We start from the raw sequence: 23,892 nt of genomic DNA, 5'->3' as shown, positions 1-23,892 counted from the left end.
CTCGGCCAGGGTGTGACGGACAGACTCGAGCCCGGCACTGTTGGAAGCGGCTCGCCAGCCTGTCGTACCATTGCTAAATTACAGCGACAGACAAGTTAGATATAGAAGATAGTGATACTGTACACAGTCTGCACACCACTGTCACGATTGTGTGCTGCTTGCTTGACAACAGAAGCATAGAACTACAGTTTGGCGCTACTACCCGTCATTCTCGTCATATACAAAGATGGCGTTGAAAGTGGGCGTAGTAAATTCTTTGGAAGATTTTCTTTCCGCTTATAATGACCAAAATAGCTGATTGGACCACTAAATAGTATCCATATACAAGTGGACCAATCATCATTCACACACCCTAATCATGCATTTATACAGCGTACTCAACCCCAAGTAGCTCACCATCTTGCTGTTCTCCTGCTGCTGCTCTGTTTGTCATGAGAATCTATAATGCTTTATTCACCCACCTCCTCCCCGTGCAGCTGAGCTCCACATGTTTAGATCTGCTTTATGTGCCATGGGGGGATTATGTTACCCTCCTAATCAAAGTCTATGCACACAGACAGGCTACAGCAGTGAACCATAAAAGCAGAACTAATCCTTCAAAACCAAACCTATAGCTACCATGTCATAACCATCAATAAACCTACTTGTATGTGTGTGTATGTTGTGTATAAAAAGCACACTTCACAATTATTCAATTTGAGCGTCACAAAGTAATCAATACAATAATCCCTGAGAAGATAATAGTTGCAGCGGTACTTGCTGGTAGCCTTGAGATGATAGGAAAGGAGAGTTGCTGGAAAAGGCAGAAAGGGGAAAATGAATAAGAAACTGTTCAGTCCCTTAATGACTAGTTAATTATACTTCACCATATAGCCATGTTGCTTGTGCTTGACAAAAGAATAATAATTAGCCCATAACCCTCAAGTGGGAAGGCTTTGGTTGTACTGGGGAGCTCCCAGTACTGAACTGCAGAATCCTGTAGTTATACTGGGGAGCCCCCAGTGGACAATAGCAGAGGCCAGTGGTTATACTGGGCTGCTCCCTGAGGCCGACACAAGAATAGTTGAATAGAACAGCTCCCACAGGCCAATAAATAATAGCTTTGGTTGCCAGGTGTGAATGTGTGTAATAAGTGTATGAATGTGAAATACAAAACTCAGTCAACTTTCCATGGGTAAAGTAAAAAAAAACACTTCAATGAGGCCATATTTAGGCTCTGAAAGAGGAATGGCAGTCAGTTAAACTAAAGACCCTCTGATAGAACGTTTTACCATGGTCATTAGAAATGATTACTTGCACTATAGCATAATTTAATTTGGCTGTTATACAGCTGTTTAAAGGCATGCCTGCTCTTCAGAAACACATCCATTTTGATAAGAGAAAAAAAAGTAAGGAAACTAGAAACATTTTCTTGAAGCTATACCTGTAGATATAATTTATTCGTGGTGGTTTCTTTGTAATTTTGAAAAGAAGATATGATCATTTCTTAAAATGATTAACTAAATGATAAGAGCTGGTATCAGATTTTTAACCAGCATATTACTGTAGTATTTAGGAAATCTTTAAAAGATTACATTTGTACATTTGCTCAAAATGTGAAGGCGGATCTCGTCATACAGTAACATGGGTGTGTGAAAAGCTTCGTCTGGTGGACACGACGTTAAATTGGAGGCAGAACACATACTGCTCCTCAGAAACAAACAAACTGTGACAAACTCTCTCCCCGCACACTGACGCACTTCCACATCTCAGAGTCACTTATGTCACAAAAGCAGATGATGATACAGACTTGCAGTAGCCTGGAAACCTAACAAATCTGCCAGCCAGAGGTGCAGATGTGATACTGTCAGGATGGTTGGCCTGGAGACATCACAATATGTAAAAGAACTATTGGGCTTTTTCAACTGAAGACCCGTCTAGCTAATTAAGGTTGGTTATTCCCAAATTAAAGTAAACAGATGATAAAACTTGCATAGCACCACCAAAGCATCACCATTTGATGCAGGGGAAGGGCTAAGTGCACCGCCTGGTGGTTAATGGCTTGATAATATCAATTATGTTTGACTCTTTCTTACAGTTCATACTGCTAACTGCTGCCCACCACCTCAGAAACCAGGCCCAAGTTCTCCTTAACACTGGCCTTAATAATGCACTGAGGCTTCACTATCTCAAGGCCATTTAACTGAAAAGGCAAGTATACTACAGTATGTATTGAATGCATGCAGCTGACAAAACAACTACAGAAGTCTTCTATACCGTCACCTGGCATGTCTATCCTATACACAGGATTTGATTTGAAAAACAAAAAACAAAAAAACACCACTAACTTAAGCACTAGCTGATCTACATGCTTACATATTGGCTGTATTGTAGAGTGTTGTAGTGTAGCTATTCCAGTAATAATAGATAGATAAATAAATAAATACATTTGCCCCAAATAGGGTTGCCAGCGTTAATGTGCTCAACACAATCTTTTATTTGATATATCAGACACTCTACATTTCCCAAAAAGGAAATGTATGTACGGTATTTAATTCAGTCTGACCAGATGCAGGGATCAGACTTATCCCCACCGGCCATAAAAATCATCGACCAGACGACCAGAGGGTGTTGGAATATCAAAAGCAGAGGCATGGATTTTCCTGGCATCGCCCCCAGCAAATTGAACTCTGATCCTTTAAATCTCCACACACCTTACAGGCACTCAGAATTACAAGGACATCAGCTCTGCTATACAGGACCCACCTACTGTAGCTATCACTTATCCCACCAGCCTTGCTTGGCCGTCCTTGTGGCATTCTGCAAGGGAGATCCACAGGCCAAGGTGCGGCATTAAGCCTACTTTGACATGCAACACCATGCAGCATTAAACCCATGGGGGAATTAATTTGTGTGAGATACTCAAAAACATGAAGTGTTTGCCAGTAAGCTATGCATTTGCACAGGGGCAAGACCATAAAGTTTTGGGAGGCATTTCTGCCCTTTGCCTGTGCATATTGTGCATATTAATACCTGAACTTAGCTGAAATTCTTTTTTACATTTGTTCACGTCGTTATAAGACTACTTATATGTTATGTATGCATTAAACATAAACAGATTGCTTTTTTATTGTTCATGTAAAATTTTGTTTAGAAGAAAAGGACAATCTCAGACAGAGAAGATATATTTTTTCCATGAAAAGAAAGGTCCTTTTCCTTTAAAGATACAGATATCAGTGGTGCAAAGTAACTATGTACATTTACTCAAGTACTGTACTTAAGCACAATTTTGAGGTATTTTCACTTTATTGGAGTATTTCCAGTTTTCAGTACTTTGACTTACTCCACTACATCTCAGATGCAAATATTGTACTACTCCACTACAATGATTTGAAAAGTCAAGTTATAAGTTACTTTGTACATTTTGATTTTTACAAAACATACATTACCCACTTCAGCCCTATTTCGGCCATTTGAAAATAGCCGATTGAGTGAATATTTTATCAGGCAACAAATGTAAACAGCACAATTACATTTATAATACTTTAACTAAAGGGTCCATTCAAGGAAAACAAGGATCTACAAGCTCACAATGTGAGCTTGTAGATCTGCTATTTTCAAAAGATCTTTTTACATTTGAAAACGTGTGAAATGGGACATTCTGTAGAGTAGACTGAGTACTTTTACTTTTGGTACTTTAAGTACATTTTAATGCCGATATGGGACTTCTACTTAACAGAGTATATCTACATTGCAGTATTGATACTTTTACTTAAAGTATAGTAATATAGTAAAAATATAGTACTTTTTCCACTAGATACAGATATACATAAATTCTATTCTCTGCATATCATCACGTACATTGATGTTAGGTGGAGTCGCCACACGAGGGCGTAACAATCTATCTATGGATAAAATACTATAGGCTTTTAGCCTGAGTGAATGTTGTACCATATCACACACGTTGTTACTTAAACAGCAGCATATCTGGCGAGTTTCTTGATTATTGTTTTGGCAATTAACCTTCTTTGTAGGCCTACAATTTGGCCCTGTCGGTTCAGAGCCTCGTTAAGGGGGACTTCTAAGTTAATTGACGAATGTTAAGTAATGGCATCACTGTTAATTGCGCCCGGCTGTTTCACGCAGGTGTCAACTACCACAGGTCATTAAGACAACCACGGACTTGATGCACTGTTTCCCAAACAGTGGGTCGGGACCCATCTTTGGGTCGCAGATCCATTTTCATGGACCATCGAGAGTTTATCCCTTTATTTTGTGATTCCTACACTTAGTTTTTAATTATTATAATTTCAAAAGATTTTCAGAAAATGCCCCAAAATGTTTTCATGAATTAGAAAAATTAAAAACATTTTCAAAAGAATAATATAAATGAAAAAAAAGAAGAATGGTGAAAATAGCTGGGTCGCATTGCGACGCGTTGTGAGCTTGTAGAACAGCTATTTTCACTATCTGGGTCCTTGGGAGACTTTCTCTTTTGGGTCTCGATCGAGCTAAACAGTTTGGGAACCAGTAGGTACCAACTTCTGGTCTTCATTCGCTCAGTCCATCCATACTCCATCGTGCTCTCCCCCTCCCTCTCTCTCTAAATTCAATTCCCCCCTCTCCCTCTCTCCCCCCCCCCCTCTCTCTCTCTCTCTCTCTCTCTCTCTCTCTCTCTCTCTCTCTCTCTCTCTCTCTCTCTCTCTCGCCATGCAGTCAGTCGTCTCGTTGGTCCTCGGAGCGACGACCACCGCGTCAAGTTGGATTTTAACGCTTAAAAGAAGAAGACAGCACAATGCAACCTGAACGATGAGCAGCGCAACGACGCACGGATTTATTTCACCATCGCCGGACTTTAATTTTTGTTTTATTTGCATGTTTTAATTAATTGTCTGTCCTTATTATATTTACGTGTCCATGTCGGGTCTCTGGTCGTCATAACGCACGCAACAAGGACACTGCTATCGTTGTTGTACACTACGGATAAGTACATTACGCATTGACTCGGTCACACGCACACGCGTGCGCGCGCGCACAAACACACACACACACACACACACACACACACACACACACACACACACAGCCGCTTACTGACACACTCATCGGCATCCAAGGCACTATTCCTTAGGCTATAATAGGCTGTATAGCCTGATATATATATCTTTTTCGAACATAATTTTGTTATATTTTACTAACGAGAGGACGTCGTGGAGAGAAGACACCCCCCCCCCACCACAACCCCCACCCCCACCCCAAGGATCTACATAGACACCAATAAGGATCTACATAGACACCAAGGATCTCCATAGACACCAAGGATCTACACACAGACACAAACATACAGATATGGATGTACGCTTTTATTCGGGTCGTTTCATCATCTGCTGCCGGTGGAGATGGAAAGGAGGAGAAGTGCTGTTCCTCCTGCTGATGCTGAGCTGCTTGGTCCAGGAGCACCGGGGCTCCTCAGCTGCCTCCTCAGCCTCCTCCTCCTCCTCCTCCATGCTGGACTGTCCTCCGTCCTGCTCCTGCTCCCAGACGGAGATCCACTGTAACAAGTCCGACAGCAGCAGGTTCTTCCCGCTGCTCGCCCTGCAGGAGGCGGGCAGCAACGGGAGTAACAGTGCAGTGGTGGACATAGAGGACCTGTTCAAAAACATCACCTCCATGTAAGTGAATAATAGGTCCATATACTGTGTGTGTGTGTGTGTGTGTGTGTGTGTGTGTGTGTGTGTGTGTGTGTGTGTGTGTGTGTGTGTGTGTGTGTGTGTGTGTGTGTGTGTGTGTGTGTGTGTGTGTAAGAGAAACAGTTTTCTCCCTCCATCTAAATGACTTACCCGTTCTAAGTAGCACCAAGGACAGCTCCTATTTCTTAGCAGCCAAAACGGTACTACACTCAAATCAAAGCTGTTCAAAAGCAGCACACCCTTTACATATAGGCTCACAGATGTGTGGATAATTAGTGTCAAATCTGATGTTTTAGGCGAAGCCTAGATATTTCATTGCCATGACTAACGTGTGTGTGTGTGTGTGTGTGTGTGTGTGTGTGTGTGTGTGTGTGTGTGTGTGTGTGTGTGTGTGCGTGTGTGCGTGTGTGCGTGCGTGCGTGTGTGTCCAATTAAAGTTGTTCCTTTTTACCTATGTAATCTCTGTGTTCTGCAGGGCTACAGTAGTCCACAGTTAGAAAGGCTGAAGGCTGTTGCAGCAGCCCCTCTCACCAGACTAAAGCCCCCCCATCTCTCTCTCTCTCTCTCTCTCTCTCTCTCTCTCTCTCTCTCTCTCTCTCTCTCTCTCTCTCTCTCTCTCTCTCTCTCTCTCTCTCCCCCCTGTGCCCCTGTCTCCCTCAACCACATTTGAAACCATTTTTAATTTGCCAGGATGATGGTGATGAAAAGCCAACCATTTGCATCCTCTAATGAGTCTGTTTATTGGTGAGGTACTGTATGTTCAGAAAGAATACAAGGAATTGGGCAAACTATAGAAAGATGGATAGACAGGGGGTGGATAGGAGTTGTTTTTTAATCTTTATTTCTTTACAGTAAAAAGTGCTTGTTAAAAATACAGCAATGGTGGTGAGAATCGCTATGTCTCCCCCCCCAAAAAAGTGCATTCTCTCTCTCTCTCTCTCTCTCTCTCTCTCTCTCTCTCTCTCTCTCTCTCTCTCTCTCTCTCTCTCTCTCTCTCCTCATTTTCTTCCAAATGAGATTCGTTTGAGGAGATCCTTCCTGCCAGGCGCTGACATCAAAGAGCTCCTTTCTTGAAAAGTCAAGAAAAAAAAGAGCTGCATCTCATCTCTTTTTTTTTGCCTTAAAATAAGACTGCAGTTAGAGAGAGAGAGAGAGAGAGAGAGAGAGAGAGAGGCAGACAGATGTGCTTGAGAGAGAGAGCGAGGGGGGGCAGACAGACGTGCTTGAGAGAGAGAGAGAGCGAGAGAGAGCGAGAGAGAGTGAGAGAGAGAGAGGCAGACAGACGTGCTTTACATAAGAGAGTTTGGTGATTCACCAGCTATCATCCCTCCATTTCTTAACCACACACACACACACACACACACACACACACACACACACACACACACACACACACACACACACACACACACACACACACACACACACACACACATACACACACACACACAGAGAGAGAGAGAAAAGATTTTCTTTCCCTGTCACTTGGCCACTTTTCATATATTTTCCATTTTAGGAGACACGTCTTAACTCTTGTGGAGCAGTTCCACCGCTATGTGATGCCGCTAGATGGTACTCTGGTAGTTTTGTGTTTAAACCATTTCTCCTTTTCTCTCCCTGTGTGTCTCTCCCCCCGCCCAGCTGTCTCTCCCCTCTTTTCATCGTTCTTTTCCTCCAATTAGATTTTGTCATACGACCACGCCACTCGCCGAAAAGAACAGATTTGTCAAGCTAAAGTAAAAAAAGAAAAAAAACGCGACACGCAGAAATGTAAATGAGGCTTTATTCTGTCTCTCCCTCTTTCTGGCACTCCTTTTTGCTTGTCTCCCTCTCGGCCCGTTTCTCCCAGTCTTCCCTCCGTCTATTTCTCCTTTTTACTGTTCCCTTTTTTAATCCCTGTCTTTCTCATGTCCCTCCCGCCATCTCTCATCTCTACTTTTTTCTTTGATGGTTACATTTCCTCTTGCGTGATGTCTCATTTCACTTGTTTTCCGAGGAACAGAGAGAGATTTTTCTTCAAATGAAAACCCAGTACGTCCTGGGTTTTCCTAGCAGGAGCGAGGAGCTGTTTAATGGTTTGTGCTGCAGCCAAAAGAACTGGCTAACATGGCCAGATAATAGTTTTTTCACTATTCAGACTGAATTATTGGCATGAATAGTACTGCCAAATAATACCATAACGTCTTGGGCTATTAGTGGCTGGGGGAGAATCCCATCATGCACAGGGGCACGTTCAGTGTTAGTTATTGCTTTATTGTGCTTATTATTTCATTATTATGTGCAATGGCATTGGGAATGCATGGGGGGCATAGATTTATTATGTGCTATGCGTTGGGGGGATAATAGATTATTATGAATGTGATGTGTTGGCCATGAGTGACGTGTAGTTTTTGCAAGCCCATTTCCCTCTTTTCAGTTGGGTTGATTTGTTTTGGTATGTTATGCAATAGTGTTCCAAGCCAAAGCTGTTGCCATGGCTCTCCTTTTGGATGAGAACACCACTGGTCATTACATTACAATATTTATAATAGAAAAAACTGTCCATGTGGTTGGGGGGGAGATCTACACATAATCTACTAAGTATTATCACATCCATTTGGCTCTAGGTTTTGAAGCTTTTTGAAGTACTGGGGGCCTGAAGCTGACTACAGTAAGTGGTAGGGAGCTAACTTCAGGTTAGAAGCGTGTGTGTGTGTGTGTGTGTGTGTGTGTGTGTGTGTGTGTGTGTGCGCGTGCGCGCGTACGTGCGTGCGTGCGTGCGTGCGTGCGTGCAGGTCTGAAGTTTCTAGTCCACAGCTAGAAAGGCTGAAGGCTGTTGCAGCAGCCCCTCTCACACTAGAAATTGGGAGTCTGGCTATACGTTCAAAGCTGTAACTTCAGGTCTCAAGCTGTTTTTAAGTTCCAGGGAGCTGGTTTCAGATCCTGATCTCTTTCTAAATGCTGGGGTTCTGGCTGTATAGGTGCCGGTGGTAAAAAAAGATGTTGTGGTGGGGCATTACACGTCTGTCGGTTGGTGTTTTGCTGTTCTGCTGTTATTAGATGTCTTGCCACTGATGTTCATCTGAGTGTTTCAAATATTCTCTTGTTGAGTATGTGATTTTCTGTGAAGGGCCTTGCTCATGGCTGATGTCACACAACTGCCTGCACTTGACACTGAATAAGTTAGAGGAACACAGGCCTTCTAAACACATTGCAGCAGTATACCCCATTCTTTCAAATGACTTGATAGCAAGCATAACCTAAATTTAGATTTAGAACCATAGCTGCCTGTTCTTCAGTACATTGCTAATGCGGCCCCATTCAGTTACAATTTACAATTTTATCAGATTCTAAATGCAATTATGTTTCTGCAATTTTCCCTTATATTACTAGTCCATTACAGCGTCACAATGCCCTGACTACAAGTGTTACAAATATGCCATTTCATGACCATTTGATTACGACCATCTGGGAGACCCAATGGTAATCTATTGTAGGACCCATTGTGTTTGTATCCCTTCCTGCATATATCCTATACTGTACATCCTATTATACAGTTTTAGCCATTGTAGACAGCTGTTTCCCAAACAGTGGGTTGGGACCCATCTTTGGGTCGCGGACACATTTTTATGGGTCGCAAGTATCTCCTTTTTTTCTGTTTCCTACATAAAAAAACAGAAAAACAGATTTCAAAAAGTTGAAACAAAGAAATCACAACTTTTCATCAATTAAAAACAATTTAAGAAGTAGTGAAAATAGCAGATAAACAAGCTCACAACGATCTGCTATTTTCACTAGTTTGAGTCCCGGGCAAACATCTAATTTCTCTTTTGGGTCTTGAGCGAAAAAGTTTGGGAACCACTGTAGACAACTCCATTCATGCTCTGCCCTACCTCTCCAACCTCCTTCACCACCATGGGCCCTCCTGCTCTCTCAGGTCCAGTGATGCCAACCTCTTGGTGGTCCACAGGACAAAGCTCTGACCCTGGGGGGACGGGGCGTTCTCAGACCTAGACTAGGTTCATATTTGTTGGGAACGCGTGCCCCTCCGGTTATGCAATACCCGTTGAACCCGTTGTCAGAGTACGGTCCGTTGTACACTTACTGTAGCACTTAGTGCAGTACCTATTATCATAGTACTTGGAGGCCAGTCTATGACGTCAGTACTATGGCTTCATATGGATGACATCAGAGATCTCCATATATGGGCATAAAAGGGACACAGACAGACAGACGGACAAATATGGAGATTTGTCAGTGTTAATTGTTCATAGTTAATGCTCTGCTTATAAGTACATAATATAGCTCATGTGTGCGTTCGTTCGTAAAGGTTTTAAGCAGGTAATCATAGGGATCACACATTTTCAACCATTCTTTTCTTCGTCTTCAAACTTGAGGCGACTACCCTCACAGAAGCTAATTCCTTTTCGTAATTCAACATGATCTGGCCTATTGTTGTGTAAATTATGCTGCTGCTCTGTCTGTAGCTATAATACGTTGTACTACTTACTACATTTCCCATGAGCATTAGAGTAGAAGGTGACGTTTGTGTGGTCCGGTTTTCAGGTTCATTATTTTTGTTGAATGGTGGCTTCTCAAGCTCCCGAGAGTCGAGACTGCAAGAAGTCATACTGTGTGTCTTCTTGTTACTTTACCAAACCCATCCAGATCCTGGTGGTGTGAGTGTTATTATCGTTGCATAACACACAATACAGGCTCCAAGACATTGTGCTCCTAGCAACCCTAAAGATGAGAGAGGATCTTGTAAATTTGGCTGGGGCTCGAATATCCTGGTTGAAATCCTTTGAACGTGCTGTGTAGAACAGGTTTCTTTGGCAAATGCAACCAACAAACTCACATATGCACGCAGGCCTGCAGGCACGCAGAAACATAGGCACGCGCACGCTGGCATGCATGCTGGCATGCATGCTGGCACATTTATGTATTACCTTTGAACCTACAACAGGGAACTTTTTTGCCTAATTGATTTAGTTTTGCTTCATTACAGCAGGGTTCTGTTCTCTCAGCATGGTGGACTGAATAAATAATAAAGTTAGTCACAACAATGAGCTGTATGTGTATCCCACCGTTCTTGTACAGAGTGTAGCTCAAAGTGCTTTACAAATACCAATAAGACAGTTACAAATGTAAAGACAAGAGTGCAAAGTGTGCTCATGTGTGTGAGAGAGAGAGAGAGAGAGAGAGAGAGAGAGAGAGCATATATGTGTGCGTTCGTTCATGGGTGTGTGTGCATGTGTATGTGTGTGCGTGCGTGCGTGTGCACATGTGGGTGAGGAGCGAGAAACAGGAAAGGAATTTTAACAGTCGTTTGGGTAAAGTTGGTGTGTGTTTGCGCGTGTGTGCGTGCGTGCGTGCGTGCGTGTGAGACTGAGTGAGCGCCACACATGCACGTGCATGTGGGAGAGGAGTGTGAAACGGGGAAGGAATCTGAACAGTCGTTGGTGTGTGTGTGTGTGTGGGGGGGGGGGGTGTTGTGCTGCTACAATCTTCATACTGTAGCTTAAACACATACTGTAACTTGAACACTTACTGTAGTGCAGGCAGTATAATACAGACTGCTTCTCAGTTATAAGCATATCATCAAGTTTGCATGAGCCTCTGTCTTCTGTGTAGGAAACTAGGTCACGCCTGCCACCATTTGAGAATTGGAGAAAGAAGCAAAAGAGATATATTATGTCAATTTACGGAAGACAACTGAATGATTTCTTTTCACATTTCTCTTCTTGATGGGCATACACACAGCAGTCCTTATCATGTGTACGCATTTATTCACAGAGAGAGAGTGTGGCAAACCACACAGAGACACACACAGGTGAGAAAGAACACAAACGAGAGAGCTTTGGTGTGTTGTTATTTTAGTGCAGTATTTTCATGGAGTGATATCCCCCAATGTCATGTTGCACTATACTATACAATATACAAGGGCTGAATGTCTATGTACTTTGTCAATAGTCCTATGTTACTACATTAGTGTGATGGTGGATCGTTACAGGACTTATGAGCGTTTAGATCTGTGAGCCTCATGACGTAGTCTAGTTTTGCCTGGCAAACACAACACGCTGGAGGTAATAAGATGAATTGTAGATGTGTTTCATTTAGTTCCTGAGCAGTTAACGTAATGCTGGCACATAGAAACACTTAAATGAAGCACGGCCACAGTCAAAATGGCTGCTGTGCAAAGGGTCCATAAAGCATCTCTGATTCTGATGTCACCCTGGGGGACTGAGTTTGGTCGAAGGAAAATGTGATCCATGTGCAGCCAAGACGACTTTCACTTTTATCTGACTTGAACTGATCTCTACTGAAGAATAAGAAGAAATTACTTGGGAGAATTCTCTCCCTTCCTCTTCCTCCTCCTCACCTCTCCTGACCTCCCCCTCCCCTATTTGTGTCATCACGTCCATTCGTCCCCATTCAACCTTTCCCTACTCCCACATGTCTCTGACCTTCTCATCCCTCCTCACCCCTCCATCCCTCCTCATCTACAGTTCCATCAGGCACACACTTTAGTAGATGAATACTGATGAAGAAGCCTAACCTTCATAATGCATTGTGGGAAACCAGTCTAAAGCCAGTTTCAAGTTAGGATTAATGAAAAACATATCCAGCTTGTGTCCTGTGTAACACACTGCAGGCAATACTTTGAACAGGATGTTATAATTCAAATCCTTTTCCTTTCATACAATCCTTTTATCTGCAAAGATAGGCTTCTTGCAACCCACAGTTGGTGGGTTGCATTAGAAATGTGCGATGGTGGCTCAGGAGGTAGAGCAGCCGTTTGGGAGCCGGAAGTTTTCTTGTGCAAGACTGTCTCTTCACTCCTTTCCGATGAGCAGGTTGTTGCCTTGCCTCCACCATGTGTATGGATGCAAGTGTCATATAAGAAAGCCAGCTACTCAACATAATATGAATCCATTAAGACCGGGAACGCATCTGGGTCAGAGATTTCTTTAGCTATTCAAAAATAGCAGATACAGTATACAAGCTCATAGCGCAGCACCGAGTGCCGCGCTATGAGCTTGTAGAGTTTTTTTTTTAAATCGTGGAAAGTTTGTGCAAATCTTTGAATATATATTTTTTAAAGCGAACATTTGTAACTTAAATATTTGGGGGTCCCTGGAACAAAATAATTTGAGATGGGGGTCTACGACCAAATACATATCATTTTGTGGGGTCCTTGACATGAAAAAAGTTTCAGAACCACTGATATTATAGCAACATAAGTTTTTTTCAAAAACATTTAGAAGACATTTTCAGATGTTCGCTTTAAAAAATATATATATATTCAAAGATTTGAGTAGCACTCTGTGCCGCGCTATGAGCTTTTAATAGCCAAATAAATAAAAAAATGACACAGATGCTTTCCCTGGTCTTAATGGTTAATATCTGTCAACCAACCAGCTACAGTACCAGACCATTCCTTGTAAACGGAGCAAACTATCTATTGATGATGTTGGCTTACACACCAAAATAACGTGTTATTATGCGCTGGTCCATAAACATCATATCCTGTTTATACAAAAACCCAGATAAGCAGTTTTCTCAGCCACCTGGAATATTTATGGAACATTCCAGTATTATGGGACCCGGAAACTTGTAAACCTGTTATACTATTTACGGTTGCGTATTTCAAATATAATATTTAGCTGAGTTAACACACTCAGTACTTTACTGTGTTGCCGACAGGAGTTATGAAACATACTCAAAATTTTATCCCACGATTTTGTAACCCATTTTTTTTTGCCAATGCCTAAGCTTGTAATCCTGGGCGCTACTCTCCCTCTGCCAGCCTGGGGAGAGCCCCGAACTGAGCTCATGCTTCCTTCAACTCATGAGGTGTGAGCAGGTCACTTCTTATCACCTGACAGGGGGGAGTTTCCCCGGTTGGACGTAGCACGTCAACGGAACACGTTATTCCAACCAGTTCCTTTCCCCTCCATCAGGCGCCCCGGCTGACCAGGGGGAGGGAGTATAGAGACCAGGATTATTGCATGTTTTTGTGAGGGTATCTACCCTTGGGGACACGGGGAGAACATGAAAACTCCACACAGAAAGGCCCTTTCGCCAACCTCACCTAGGGTATGGGCAGATTGGGCACTGATGACGCGGAGGAGAGAACATCACCTCATTTTCACAGCAACCGCTTACAGTTGTAGATGAGGTCAATTAAGAACATGGACAGTTCACACTGAAACCACCTTTCTGCCTGTTCTTCTGAGAACATATAAAATAGGTTTATTTGCTGACACATACTGTAACAGGGATATTGACTTTTACCCTTGTTTCAATGGATCCAATGTAATTATTGTTTAGTTACACGCTCTTATTATTACTTTTCATTAGTTAAATATGTATAAACCCCACAGACAGACGTAACCACTTTCAACCTATTTTGGGCATGTCATTTTAGTCTCAGAAATCGAGAAAATAGCCAATCTACAAGCTCACAGCGTGTTGGATGGGTGTGTAGATCGGCAATTTTATCTTTATTTTATGTTTGCTTGACAATGTAATACGACATGAAAAATGTAAAAACACACAAAAAGATGAAATATGGAGATAAAATAATTCTGCCCGACAGTGGTGATATACCATCAACAGCCTATCCTGAATAACCAGAAGCCATAACCAACATGTAAGTCAGTATTTCAGATATGCCATCCAAGTAAACATACTGATTATTTGGGAATCATAGTGGGATTATATCATGGGATTATATATTAAAGGCGAGGCTTCTCTAATGGATGCAGGTGTAATGGTTCTCCCATTAGTGAGCAGAAGTAATGTCCTTGTAACCCAAAGCTTTTCAGTATGTAGCGAGACATCATTCACAGGGCTGGATTAATCATCATCATCATAATAATAAACTATTACTTGTGCATTTTCGCGCACATGCACACACTCACGCACATATGCATGCACACACACAAACTCATTCACTCACTCACTCACTCAATCTCACCCCCCCCCCCCCCCCTTGGTCAGGAAGGTCAGAGCAGAATGTGTTGAAACAACAGATTGTGACGCAAGCAAGGAAAATCACTGCTCTGTGGTAGAAGATTGTGGTCATACTGGGCAGCTCCTATATTGGCCGCACAGTAAGACTTTACTCAGGTCTGCTCAGGACACAGAATGACCTCTTACACGATGAGCATACGCAGAGACACAACACCAACAGATGGATGGCAATCACCCATTTATAAATAGCGGCTAGATAATTGAAGCATGAGTGGATCGAGGGCAGGCAAGAAATGAATGGAGGGTAGAAAAGATGGAAATGGAAAGAGAGAGTGGGGGGGGGGGTTAATCAATCCAATCCAAATCTATTCCACTGCTGTTATGCTATTATTTCCAGTTGTGTGGTGTGGTACACTATCATAGTTAAATTAATACACTGGATTTTACAGTGTGAGGTGTTTTCTAATATCCTGCTTTTTAGCTGGAGAGTGAGTGAGAGAGATTACACTTTTCCCATCACTTGTCCTACACTGTCACCTTATACACACACACATTGTGAGGAAAGCTGATGACGAATTGAGGATGAGGAAAATCTGTGTGTGTGGGACGCGCGCACACACACACACACACACACACACACACACACACACACACACACACACACACACACACACACACACACACACACACACACACACACACACACACACACACACACATGCACACGCAATAGCAGCTGGGATTGATTGTCCTTGGTTGCTCAGAGTTGATGAGTGAGGTGATTCTGTTGGCTCAACATTTTCCATATCAACCCATTCATACCAAAAGTGTATACTAGTGCAATGCCTGTTGGAAATGCTTGCAGGTTCGGAACAGGCAGATTCTGGATAAACGCCCATTCAATCGACTTTATACGCAACATTGCTGGTGGTTGGGTATTCCACGGTTGGTGGCATAAAAGTAGAATTAATTCATCCCTGTGTTTGTGCTGAATCTGGGGGGAATGAGATCAGTGGAGCTCCCTCTGGTGTTGTGCACGTGAGCGTTTCTCACTCTTTTGAAGTAGTTTGACAGGTACATGGACACTGGTCCCTTCAGTATCTTGAAAATCAGGCCCATTGCAAGTTGCTGTACTCTAATCAGACTACTACTACCTAGGACTCACCTAAGCCCTGCTCATTATGCTAGGGTGGGGTGGATCAGGGTAGAGGACAGAGTACATAATGAGCTGAGGTTAGGTGAGTCCTAGGTAGTTGTCTGATTAGTTTGTTTAGAGAGGTCTGTAGTTTTGATTTTAGTGCCTTTGTGGTGCATGCATAGTCAAAATGACATAAGATGAGTGCTCCAGCTAGTGTCATCAGTGCATTCCTACTGACCAAAGAGGAGATCCTGCTCAAAAATCGTATTCTTTGGTTGACTTTCTCGATTACTTTTGTTACCATTTTATCACCGGAAAGAGTGTTATCTAAAATACAACCCAGATGCCGGGGATGCTGTGGGCGCTGGGGGTGTGTTCTCTGCTCCGCATCATCAGTGCCCATAGACAGGTTTCCTGTTAGTAAACATTGAGAGGAATATGACCGCGCAGAGGAGGGGGAAGCCTATGGGTGCGTTTGGAAATTACGCACCGGAGCACACTCGCCTATTAGTTTGTATTGGCCAGTGCGCTCACTGCCGTTCAGGGCTGTATTTTCGAACGCGCCTTTCCCCCAGGCATGCGCAGATTGCGCATTCTGCTCTGTGATGACGTCGCGCGGAAATCTGTCTATACCCTAATGGGCGAAAGGGCCTTTCTGTGTGGAGTTTCAGTCAGCCGGGGCGCTGACTAAAACTTGTCAGCCGGGGCGCCTGATGGAGGGGAAAGGAACTGGTTGGAATAACGTGTTACTTCCACGAGCTACGTCCTGCCGGGGAAACTCCTCCCTGTCAGGTGATAAGAAGCGTCCTGCTCACTCCTCATGCATTGAAGGAAGCATGAGCTCAGTTCGGGGCTCTCCCCAGGTGGCAGAGGGAGAGTAGTGCCCAGGATTACTGCTTAGGCAATTGGCACTGGGTGAGAAAATGGGTTATAAAATTGTGGGATAAAAATGTAAGAACAAATAAAATAAAATACAACCCAGATAGGTAATCTCTTCTTTCCTTGTGATAACTTTGTCACCCACTCTGATCGTAAAGTCTGTGGCCTTACTGAGGTTGATTTTGGACCCAAAAAGAATGGATTCAGTTTTACCCTGGTGTAATGACAGTTTGTTATCAGCGAGCAATGTGCAGATCACATTCTGATGTCATGTCGTTAATGTAAATTACGTTTGATTTAGTCGGTCAAATAGAGAAGGCAGGTGTCGGTGGAATGAGATGGTCTGAAGCCTGTACATTTTCAAAATGTTTACACATTTTGAAACACAGGACTATATTTCTATTTAATAGTGGATAGTAGTGTGGTAATGCTTTGCCAAAATGTCTACGAAGGTGGTAAAGGCAGACTCAGGATGCATGATTGGCTGCCAAAGGTGATTTTTCTTTTTTCCAGTGCTAGGCCAAACCCAATTTCCAAAACTCATCTATGATCAATAATGAAGAAAAAAACAAAAACAACTTCATCTCAACTTCAGCAGCCCAGCCTAACCTCTCTATCTACTGGCTTGAGGCCCACTGCTTTTATAGTGTGAGCAATCACCACCTCCGTGCAATCTGCCTCAACCATAACACCTGCAGGGAAGTCATTCACTATGTTCTTAATTCAGGAAAGGTACTTGTCCTTTAACTATTATCCTATACAGAGATGTAAACCTTAAACTAAAATAAACACCATACATTCCCCACATGAAATAGGCTCTATGCACAGCAGCTATATTGGAAATAAATTGGGCCTCCTCCTTACTTCCTTCACAGGTCTTAGCAATTATACTAATTAAGTCAAACAGAGTCAGGGTGCTGATATTGTGCATGTTGGCTCACTGGAAACACTCAAGTGTGGTCCAGGTACCCTCATGGTTCCTTGAGGGGATTCCAAATGGCCCCTTACATCCACTGCCTGCGATTTTTCAATTGTCTTACCTTTTCAAATAGTCACAGAATATTTATCTCCAGTATGATCGATCCCCTGATCGTTGAAAATAGGAACACAGGAGGCGTTCCAGGAAGTGAATGGAGCAGTAAATCTTGGGATGACTTGATCTCCTGGATCTGTGTGCATTTGGGGATGAAATGGTCACTCATGTGTTAGCGAAGAGCGCCATCTGATGGAAACACAAAAAAACATGAAAAGTCATCAAAGTCGTCCTTGGCAGTCTGGGTCTTTGGAAAAAAAAGTCGTCAAATTCGTCCTTGGCAGTGAATGAGAAGCACCATGTAATCCCCATGCAGATATTCAGGCGTCACATGTTGCCATGTCTGCTTATTATTAGCGACTTTTGGCCTGTTTTTATGTAAAGTTGCTTGTAAATATTGGTAGTTAGTAGAGTGTTGCGTTTATTTGGGCTTGTTTCTAAAGTGTAGTTGTTTTGGGCTTGTTTCTAAAGTGTAGTTGTTTTGGGCTTGTTTCTAAAGTGTAGTTGCTTATTTGGGTTAGCTTCCTAATGTTGTTTAAACCACTTGGTTCCCACATCTTTTCATGTCAAGGACCCCCAGATTAATATGTAATTGTCCACGGACCTCCATCTGAAAATAGTTTGTGCCAGGGACCCCTATACAAGATTTGTGTTGTTAAAATGCTTCAAACATATTTAGAATATTACACTTTATTCTCAATATGTTTTGAAAATAACAGATCTACAACCTCACAATGTGTCACTGTGAGCTAGTACAGTAGATCTGCTATTTTCAAATAGCCTATGTAAAGTGGTAAAAACACAGCCTAGTCGCTTCTTTTGGGCTTGTTTTCATAGACCGCTTGTTTCTTTTGCAAAATCTGGCAACACTGGTCACAGCAGCAACAGCAGCCAGTCAGAATGAAACACAGGACAGGAGTTAGGCTACACAGTGCAAGTGTCAAGAGACATTGATGTTAATTTGAATCAGCTGTGTGGAGGGAGATGTAGGGAAGTAGGCAGACTAATATGACCCTTTCTGATTTGTCAGGTTGTGTTCCCACATTATTATTGACTGATCACTCAAATGAATTGAATGGCTGACAACAGGAAGTGATGCCCAAAATTCACGCAAGGGCTCATGGGACACTGGAGTCTCGCATGACATTCTAGGTGGCGCCTCACACATTGTGTCCTGCATGGTTGGTGTGTATAGAAAGGAGAAGAAAACAAAATAATGATTAATGCTTACTCCTGTACTAAATATACCAATTAAGAAACTTCAAACAAACACTGCTGATGCGTTTGCTTCTTTACACAGAAAATATGCTTGGTAGTAACAATTGTAATATTTAGCACAAACAGATGCATCTATGTTGACTTCATGATACAGCTGTAGGAAGTTGGAAGCAAATAGGGACAAAATGGTGAGACAGCAACCACTTTGACACATAGGGCCCTATTTTGTGCGTCTCAATTACCGCCAGGTCTTATGCCTTAACTTAAGACCTGTGTGTGTGTGTGTGTGTGTGTGTGTGTGTGTGTGTGTGTGTGTGTGTGTGTGTGTGTGTGTGTGTGTGTGTGTGTGTGTGTGTGTGTGTGCGTGCGTGCGTGCGTGCGTGCGTGCGTGCGTGCGTGCGTGCGTGCGTGCGTGCGTGCGTGCGTGCGTGCGTGTGTGCGTGCGCTCGCACTTATTTGTGCGTGTGTGTGTGTGTTGGCTGAGAACAGTTGGCAGTAAGTTGTTTCTGTGTTGCACATCTCAGCTAGAAAACAGACAAATAACATTTCAAGGCTAAAGGAGTCATTTAACAGAGAACCCCTTTTAATACCTGTCTGAGACTAGCCTCGCGTGGCCAGACTATATCACTGCGTGGATATGAGTCTGGTGCTTCTATGAGGACGTTTTTTTCCCAAGGGGCTGAATCAAAAGAATGGCTCGGCACGCAATTGGTTAGACCTACAACCAACTACTAATTACAGTCTCCCATATTTGAATACTGGGCCCTCATTGGTCACCCCAGACTTTGGGAGCAGGACATGGATTCCCCACGGAGCAGTGCCAGACCCAAATCGCAGAGGGCAATTTATTTTTTGCACTGGCAGATTCGTCTGGTCCCAGGCTAGTCCGAGACTGCTGTAGGCTACCAACTTAGGTATTTCAGTCAATCTGACAGCATCTTAACTGTGTGTGTGTGTGTGTGTGTGTGTGTGTGTGTGTGTGTGTGTGTGTGTGTGTGTGTGTGTGAGAAAGCATTTGAGAAAAAATATTTGTAGAAAGAAATCGGATCATGCAGAAGTAACCTTCAGTTTCTCTTTCTGTCTGTTGATGTGTTGATCTAAGATTGTGTGAAGCTAGGAAAAGCATTTCCACAACAATGACGGTGTTGACTTTTTTTCTTTTTCTATTTCTTTTTTTTTGACGGCAATCATCCAATACTCCTATTTGAAGAAACATGTTTATATAAAAGTTGTCTTTGATCTTTCTGTTTTGGAGGAAATGCTAGGTATTTTCATGGTATTGGCGTTGGCCTCTTTTCTCTCTCTGTCTGAGCTGTCAAATGGAGGAAAATAATTGACTTCAAACTTTATCTCTGTACCACCAAAAGTATTGCTGGTACAGAGGGGAAATTGTTTAGTGGAATATATTAATGTGATATTTGTTAATGTGAAATGTGATCCCTAATCATGAGCTCCAACCTTTAACATAAACAGTTGGGACTACTATTTGTCTTTTTGGGAAGTTTGATTTATTATCGTCTCGCCCCCTCCCCTCTTTCTTTAAGTGTAACATTTCTGCTGTGGTCCATGACAAACACATATTTTCTCATTTATCTATGGCTCTCATTAGCACGGTAATCTGAATATTTCTCTTACAGTTCTCTTTAACCTTTGCCTTTGATGTAATGTATGGAGTCATATTAGACAGGAGAAATCCTAGTTAAATGATGCACTTTGGCTTATGTTTGTTGTCATGCTGGGATACTGAGTAGAACAGCAACACTTGTTATCGGCTCTAGTTTTGACAAGCTGCAGGTTGCTGTCTAGAGCTGATACTGTCGATTATGCATGTAAGCAGTTGTAAATCTCATGGATCTACATTTGGGTCAATGCACCTTAGCTTGTTGACATTTCTATTTGAAAAGAATAACATCCACACACCCATATGATGCTCCCACGTTGCCAAAATGTATTTGGCAACGTTTCGAGCCACCAGGCTCTTCCTCAGACCTACGAAGGTTTTATATTTGTCTCCGCCAGGAGACTATGTTTTCGTTCTCGTCCTTCCGTGTGTCCACCAAGCTAACATTGGTCAAGCTTCACGTGACACGTGACAATATGTCGAAAGGGTGCTTTGATTGGCTAGCGAGACGCATGCTGAAATAGAGACCTATAAATATGTGTGTCACTTCAAAAGATCATTTATATCTTTTGAAGTGAGGTAAGACAGGATTAATCAGGAACAGTACTGGCGGAGACCTGTGCTCCGAGGAGCACATTTTTTTTTACATGAGTTTGTGTCCACCGGCAATAGTTTTACATGAACATTTCTAGGCTATAGTGCAGTACTGCCCCGTACAACCTAACGGAGCCCAGCACAGCCCACCAGAGCCCACTACATTCCACCAGAGCCCAGCACAGCCCAGTACATTCCAGAACACCCAAGTCCAACCCAGTGGGAGAATAGCATAGGGTATGGGGGTAGCTAGATGACTGTACTAGGCTATACAGGGCTGGGTCCGGCTGGAATAGGCTAAACTAGGGTGGTCTATGCCCAGCCTTACTAGACTCTAATAGGCTCTATTAGGCTGTACTAGGCTCTTGTCAGCCCTGTAGCCCCTTTGCACTTGACATTAACCACTGTGTCCACGGGCAATAGTTTTACATGAGTTTGTGTCCACCGCCAATAGTTTTACATGAACATGTCTAGGCTATAGTGCAGTACTGCCCCGTACAGCCTAACAGAGCCCAGCACAGCCCACCAGAGCCCATTATAGCCCACCAGAGCCCAGCACAGCCCAGCACATTCCAGCACACCCAAGTCCAGCCCAGTGGGAGAATAGCCTAGGGTATGCGGGTAGTTAGATGACTGTACTAGGCTATAAAGGGCTGGGTCCAGCTGGAATAGGCTAGACTAGAATGTTCTATGCCATACTAGAGTCTAATAGGCTCTATTAGGCTGTCCTAGGCTCTTGTCAGCCCTGTAGCCCCTTTGCACTTGAGATTAACCACTGTGTCCACGGGCAATAGTTGTCTCCGCCAGGAGACTATGTTTTCGTTCTCGTCCTTCCGTGTGTCCACCATTGACCAAGCTAACATTGGTCAAGCTTCACGTGACACGTGACAATATGTTGAAAGGGTGTGCTTTGATTGGCTAGCGAGACGCATGATGAAATAGAGACCTATAAATAGGTATGTCACTTCAAAAGATCATTTATATCTTTTGAAGTGAGGTAAGACAGGATTAATCAGGAACAGTAATGGCGGAGACCTGTGCTCCGAGGAGCATATTTTCTATTTTTTTCTCTTTTTCACATGTTGAACTTTTAATCCAGCACCCAGCCTAGTTAGTTACTTCAGGATGTGCGTGTGTTTTTGTCTTTTAGGCATTTCTATTTGCCCAACTCTGCTTGTAGAACATTTTTGAGCTTCAGTCTTGGTGTGAAAGGTTAATGATATTAAACATCTTGGTTGCCGGACCACTCCACAAAGGCAGTTGGGGGTTTACTGCCAATTGCTCAAAGGCAATGTGCTGCTCTGCCCCGACTTAATGCACAGGCTCTAGGGGCTCAGGGGGACACCAAATGTCCTGGCCTAAAATGAAAAAAGAATAAGACTGTGCTATATAAGTAACAGCGCCAAAATATTGTCGTAGGGCTGCTAAAGTAGTGCTAAAGCGGTGCAGAAACGCATCGTCAGCAGCACCTGTCACCCCGCAAAAGTTTCCGCAGCACCCGCCAGATGACAAAACGCGGAGGGCACAGAAACCGGTCGTAGCCCCGGGCACCATGAAGGGTTAATCCGGCCCTGGTGCTGCTCTAAACCCCTAGGCTAGTGCTGCCCCTAAAAGCTCTATGTGTAACCATTTAGATGACTGTGTAAAAACACTGCATTGGTAGCAAAGCACTGTCTGGACTGGTGTGAACTTTGTGGTTCATGTTGATAAATTATGGATTCCCATAGACGGCTACTTGCTTCCATCTCAGGGTTCTCCTGCCGTCCTTCGACAAGCTCTGTTAAAAGACTGTTTCACATAGCACCCAATGTTACAGGCCAAAACCATTAGCTATTCCAGTACACACAACTCATGGATTGAAATACATCATATTTGGGCATAGAATTATTTCTTGAGCATAAAAGCATACCATTTGCGGTGTCAAGGCACTCCCTGTTGTTTAGTCTTAGTCTAGTCTTAGTTGACTAAATATCAAAACCGTAGTCTTTTAGTCTTTTAGTCTTAGTCAAAAACAATTACACTGCAGCAAATTCAGTTTTAGTCTTAGTCCTTTGAATAACACACCATTTAGTTTTAGTCCTATTTTATTCTGAAATTGTTTAGTCTTAGTCTAGTCTTAGTCAACTAAATAACAAAACCGTAGTCTTTTAGTCTTAGTCTTAGTCGACAAAATTAACACTGATGCTGAGGTGGTGGTGGGAGCTCCCACAATCACGGCAGCAGCACAGCATAGCACAAACATAACGCAGCAGCAAACAGAATGAGCAGTAGAAAGACCAGGTGTCGTCGCCACTGTAAATGAGGGTAACCTCAGTGCCTTTCGAGCACAAATAAAGGTTTGCAATGAAATGAAAAAACAAAAACAAAAAGGTGATTAATAGCCCGTCCCAAATTGGGTTTAGCGTGCATTTGACTGATCACCTGATGTAGTTGGCGCTACTTTGAGTTGTCTGCCTGAACTAGCTACGCAGGCTTCGCATCATTACATTTATCTTGCCTCCAGTTCTTCCTACCAAATGAGGGCAATAGACAAAATAGTCGTACTGTATTTTAATGATTTATTGATGCTGTGCTGAAATGAACCGGAAGGAGAGGAGAGCTATAGAATAGCTTTATGAATGTGTTTTGTGGGTTATTCTAATTAGAATTCTAATTAATTTAAGAGAGGCAGTGTTGATGTGTGACAATCCTGATGACATAATGATCACTGCCTGCTGTATGTGATGGGATTGATGTAATAAGGAAAGAAAGCAGTGGGAGATTTTATCACATCCCCTTTTGT

The 23,892-nt window shown here is 42.9% G+C and overlaps 1 protein-coding gene across 1 annotated transcript in view; it reads left to right on the top strand.

The window, feature by feature from the left end:
* Window positions 1-5,484: 5,484 nt before the first annotated feature.
* Window positions 5,485-23,892, top strand: part of ntrk3b (neurotrophic tyrosine kinase, receptor, type 3b) — a gene marked incomplete at both ends in the record, with an annotated part of 250,628 nt that continues 232,220 nt past the window's right edge. Inside the window, one exon of the mRNA XM_084052140.1 lies at window positions 5,485-5,651. Within this exon, the coding sequence (XP_083908266.1) occupies window positions 5,485-5,651 (167 nt within the window). The remainder of the gene's footprint in view (window positions 5,652-23,892) is intronic.

This window comes from Gymnoscopelus microlampas (assembly GCF_963454915.1).
Source record: "Gymnoscopelus microlampas genome assembly, chromosome: 1".
NCBI lineage: Eukaryota > Metazoa > Chordata > Actinopteri > Myctophiformes > Myctophidae > Gymnoscopelus > Gymnoscopelus microlampas.
This window is presented reverse-complemented; position numbering and strand designations above follow the sequence as displayed.